The sequence below is a fragment of the Papaver somniferum genome, chromosome 2 (assembly GCF_003573695.1).
Source record: "Papaver somniferum cultivar HN1 chromosome 2, ASM357369v1, whole genome shotgun sequence".
Taxonomy (NCBI): domain Eukaryota; kingdom Viridiplantae; phylum Streptophyta; class Magnoliopsida; order Ranunculales; family Papaveraceae; genus Papaver; species Papaver somniferum.
This window is the reverse complement of record NC_039359.1, coordinates 142,604,818-142,610,239: the sequence shown is the minus strand read 5'-3', so window position 1 is coordinate 142,610,239 and position 5,422 is coordinate 142,604,818. Positions and strand designations below refer to the sequence as shown.

The 5,422-nt window shown below is 38.2% G+C and overlaps 1 protein-coding gene across 1 annotated transcript; it reads left to right on the top strand.

Annotated features, from left to right (window-relative positions):
- Window positions 1–3,093: 3,093 nt before the first annotated feature.
- LOC113352112 (uncharacterized mitochondrial protein AtMg00810-like) lies at window positions 3,094–3,969 on the top strand. Its single transcript, XM_026595980.1, has one exon. The coding sequence runs from the start codon at window positions 3,094–3,096 to the stop codon at window positions 3,967–3,969; it is 876 nt and encodes a 291-aa protein (XP_026451765.1).
- The last annotated feature ends 1,453 nt before the right edge of the window (window positions 3,970–5,422 follow it).

Genomic DNA, 5,422 nt, shown 5'->3' with positions numbered 1-5,422 from the left:
CTGGCAAATCCTCGGAGACATTTGCAATCAGGCTTACAGGTAAGAACTATGTTGCCTGGGAGTTTCAGTTCAGAATGTTCTTGAAAGGGAAGACACTTTGGAATCATATCGACGGCAGTTCTTCAAAGCCTACAGACGTTGTGGAACTTGCGCAATGGGAAACCAAAGATGCTCGCATCATTTCTTGGATTTTAGCAACTATTGAGCCACGTATGGTCAATAATCTGCGTTCTTTTCATACAGCAAAACAAATGTGGGATTACCTGAGACCTATTTATCACCAAGAAAATATTGCGCGGCGCTTTCAACTTGAACTTGAAATCAGTCAATTCAGTCAAGGTAATCTTTCCATTGAGCAATATTATTCTGATTTTATTAACCTCTGGAGCGAGTATTCTGGTATTATTTATTCTAAGGTCTCTTAAGAGACGTTGGAAGGTCTTCAGGCAGTGCATGAGGAAACCAAGCGGGATCAATTCTTGATGAAATTGAGACCAGAGTTTGAGACTGCGCGAGCTGGATTGTTGAACAGAAGTCCGGTTCCCTCATTAGATATATGTGTTGGTGAATTATTGCGTGAGGAACAAAGGATGGCTACACAAGCTGCTATAAGTGGGCAGACAGAAACGGCTGATTTGGTCAATCTGGCCTATGCTGCTCAAGGGAGGAATCATGGGAAAGGGAAATCACAATGCTATAGTTGCAAAGAGTTTGGGCATATTGCACGCAATTGCAATAAGAAATTCTGCAACTATTGCAAACAACAAGGCCAAATTATCAAAGAGTGTCCTACACGTCCAGAAAATAGAAAATCCCAAGCATTTCAAGCTGTTGCTTCATCCTCTACTGTTAGTCAGTCAACAATTACTCCAGAAATGATACAACAAATGATTCTTTCAGCTTTCTCTGCGCTTGGACTTCAAGGTAATAGTAAGTCAATTACCTTTCCTTGGATTGTTGATTCTGGAGCGTCCAATCATATGACTGGCTCATCTGATTTATTACACAATGCACGGGAGTATACTGGTACACAAAATATTGAAATTGCTAATGGCAGTAAACTTCCAATTACAGCTGTTGGAGATATTACACCCTCTTTTCGTCATGTATTTATTTCCCCTGGATTATCTACTAGCCTTATTTCAGTTGGTCAAATGGTGGATAATAACTGTGATGTGCACTTTTCTCGTAATGGTTGTGTTGTACAGGATCAGGTGTCGGGGAAGGTGATCGCGAAGGGGCCTAAAGTGGGCAGAATTTTTCCGCTGCAATTTTCGATTCCTAGAACTTTGTCTTTAGCTTTTATTTTAGTTGAGAATAAGGCTTCCATTTGGCATAAACGCTTGGGTCATCCGAATAATGAGATTTTATCAACATTAATGAATCGTGGTTTTCTTGGTAACACAGATAAAAGTTTCAATTTTGATTGTTCTACCTGTAAGTTGGGGAAGAGTAAAGTTTTACCTTTTCCTACATCTGGTAGTCATGCTACTACATGTTTTGAGATTATACATTCTGATGTTTGGGGTATTACTCATGTTATCTCACATGCTCAATATAAATATTTTGTTACGTTTATTGATGACTACAGCCGTTTTACATGGATTTATTTCCTGCGCACCAAGGCTAAAGTATTCACTGTGTTTCAAGCTTTTCTAGCCTATATTGAAACACAGTTCTCTACATGTATTAAGATTTTGCGATCTGATAATGGAGGTGAATACATGTCACATGAATTTCAGGGATTCTTGCAACAGAAAGGTATTATATCTCAGAGATCTTGTCCTAATACACCTCAACAAAACGGGGTGGCTGAACGTAAGAACCGTCACTTGTTGGATATGGTTCGAACATTGCTTTTGGAGTCCTATGTTCCAGCAAAGTTTTGGGTGGAAGCTTTATCTACGGCTGTATATTTAATCAATCGCTTACCCTCTCAACAATTGAGGTTTGACTCTCCTTATTATCGCCTCTTCAGCACATATCCTCAGTACGACAGGTTGCACACTTTTGGGTGTGTTTGTTTCGTTCATCTGCCTTCTCATGAGCGTCACAAACTTATGGCTCAATCAGTAAAATGTGTTTTTATGGGGTATAGTACTACTCAGAAAGGATATCTGTGCTATGATAGTGTTGCTAATCGCATGCGTATTTCTAGAAACGTGATTTTCTTTGAAAATGAGTATTTCTTTCAGCAGCATGTCTCTCATCTTGATAATGTTTGTATTCCTACTTTTGAGCATATCAATGATCTGTCACCACTCATTGAGCGTTTTAAACGCAACCATGTTTATCAGCGAAGACGGCCCCTTTCTTCACAAATCCTTCCCGACCCTGATCTGGTGATTGCTCCAGTGGCTCTCCGCAGGTCACATCGTACCACTCAGCCCCCCACTCGGTATGGTTTCTCTGCCACTTTAGCTAACACTGAAATTCCCACATGTGATTCTAAAGCAGCTAAACTTGCATGTTGGACGAAAGCCAGGCAAGAAGAGCTTCTAGCTCTTCAGGAGAATCATACTTGGGATATTGTCCCATGTCCTGCGGGTGTAAAACCCATTGGATGTAAATGGGTATATCCCATTAAGCTATGCTCTGATGGGTCTCTTGACAGATATAAAGCAAGGTTGGTGGCACTTGGTAATCGGCAACAGCATGGAGTTGACTACGAAGAAACATTTGCACATGTCGCAAAAATGACTACTGTAAGACTTATTCTTGCTATTGCAGCCTCTCAAGGTTGGCCATTGAGTCAAATGGACGTTAAGAATGCTTTCTTACATGGGGATCTTAAGGAAGAAATCTATATGACTCCACCACCTGGATTCTTCTCCACTCCATCGACAGATGTTTGTAAGCTCAAACGATCACTTTATGGCTTGAAACAGGCACCTCGAGCCTGGTTTGACAAGTTTCGCATTACACTTATCAACTTCTCCTTTGTCCAGAGTCAGTATGATTCTTCTCTGTTCCTTTGCAAAACTTTAAATGGCATTGTTTTACTCTTGATTTATGTTGATGATATCGTTATTACGGGTACAGACTCTACTTTTGATTTCCAAACTTAAAGAGCATCTTTGTCAGTCCTTTCATATGAAGGATTTAGGTCCTTTGCAATATTTTTTGGGTCTTGAAGTTCAGCCGACAGACACTGGTCTTTTTTTACACCAACATAAATATACTCGAGATCTTATTTCTTTGGCTGGACTACAAGATGGTCGCTCAGTTGACACTCCTTTAGAGGTAAATGTCAAATATCGTCGGGATGATGGTGATTTTCTTTCTGATCCTTCTTTGTATCGTAGATTGGTGGGAAGCCTCAATTATTTGACGATTACAAGGCCAGATATTTCATTTGCTGTTCAACAAGTTAGTCAATTTATGCAAGCACCTACACACATCCATCTAGCTGCTGTTTGTCGCATTATTCGCTATTTGCAAGGCACTTCTGATAAAGGTATCTTCTTTCCTGTGGGTACTTCCATTCGTTTAGATGCATATAGTGATGCAGACTGGGCTGGTTGTTCAGATACTCGACGTTCTATTACCGGCTGGTGTATGTTTCTTGGTGACTCTCTTGTATCATGGAAGAGCAAAAAGCAGCAACGAATATATAAATCTTCAACTGAGTCTGAGTATCGTGCTATGTCCTCTACATGCTCAGAAATTATTTGGCTTCGTGGTCTCTTGGGTGACCTTGCCTTCTCTCAAGCCGAGCCTACTCAACTTCATGCAGATAATACCAGTGCCATCCAAATTGTCGCAAATACAGTATTTCATGAACGTACAAAACACATTGAAGTGGATTGTCATTCTATTCGTGAAGCATATGATAGTCGTGTTATTTCACTTCCTCATATCAATACTTCTCTTCAAACAGCTGATGTTTTCACGAAGGCTCTTTCAAGAAAACGTCATCAGTTCTTGGTTGAAAAATTGATGCTTCACAATCATCCAGCATCAATTTGAGGGGGGATATCACTGGTAGTTAATTCAGGATTCTTTGCAGATATATTGTGGCTCAAATTAGGATTATTCTCCTTTGCATGTAATTGTATATATTACTTAGAATAGTTAGTCAAATAGTATATAGCATTAGTTCTATATTTTGTTGCCTGTTATAGGCTGTACAATGATCTTATTTATATAGAATGAAATGAATAGAGAACGCATTCAGCCATTTAGCATTTAGATTGTCAGCAAGCGCAATGCGCTTGTGGTTCCCTTTCAAATAACACATGACTATGCCCAGCACAGTCCTATCCTAAACGGACAAATTTTTGATGGGGGTGTTTTTTGATGGGTGCATGAGGGACAAATGAGATGTTGACACATGTCTTTCATGTTAATTGATTCCAATAAATTTTGTTTCCAAAAATACTAACACCAATTAAGATAATCAATATTTTTTCCAAAAATACAAAAAAATACATTTGTTTTTGTATTTTTGGAAACAGAATTCATTGAAATCAATTAACATGATAAACACATGTCAACATATTATTTGTCCCTCATGCACCCATCAAAAATCGACCCCATCAAAAAATTTCTCATCCTAAACTAAGTTCCCAACAAACAAACAAATTCAAACGTACTGCATTTTGAGAATCTAAGATCATTTTAGGGTAAGTAACCTTGCTTCATGGACAGGCTTTGAATTACCTCTGGATGTGTATGAAAATAATGCAACTCACTTCCAATGATTTGAAATGGATGACCATCTTTCAAAAAAAACATTGTTATCAATTCCAAAGCTTTGAGATATCCATGTGATTAAGAATAAAACTCATTTTGACAGAAAATCATTTCTTATCAATAAAAAAATTGATTACACTTGCTTAGTTTTGCTTCTAATGCCACTGTAGTATCCGTATTTGGTTCTTGAGAAAAGAAACTGTAAGTATGGGCCACCTGTTAATCAACCATAAAACTGAAACAGGTCTTGTCAAGATTCCATTACAGGATTACTCCATATTGTTGAGATCTGTAGCTGGAATTTTTCTAGTGGCACACCATTTGGACTCCTTAGTTCTTTTGCTTTGGCTTCCTTTTGTTTATGCTAATTAGTTTACATTATGGATGTTCATCTCGAGATTTCTGAACCTGAGCTACGGATTTGTTGAAATATGGTTTAAGCAGAAAACTACCAAATCGAAACTATCATTAAACACGAGCTCCACTTTTTTTTTCTTCATTGTTAATATCCAACGTACTGGCTAATGCAAAATGGGCAGTCTAAATATCTATAGGTACTGGCTGGCTATTATTGGTGACATATACTCATTTTGTTATTTCTCAATATTGTGTCTTTCATACATATCTGGATTCTGGACACACTAAGTTAGACATCTAGATGATAATTTTCTTAGGAAAAACATTTAATGTAGGATGTTTATACGTATCACGTCACTTACTACTTGTT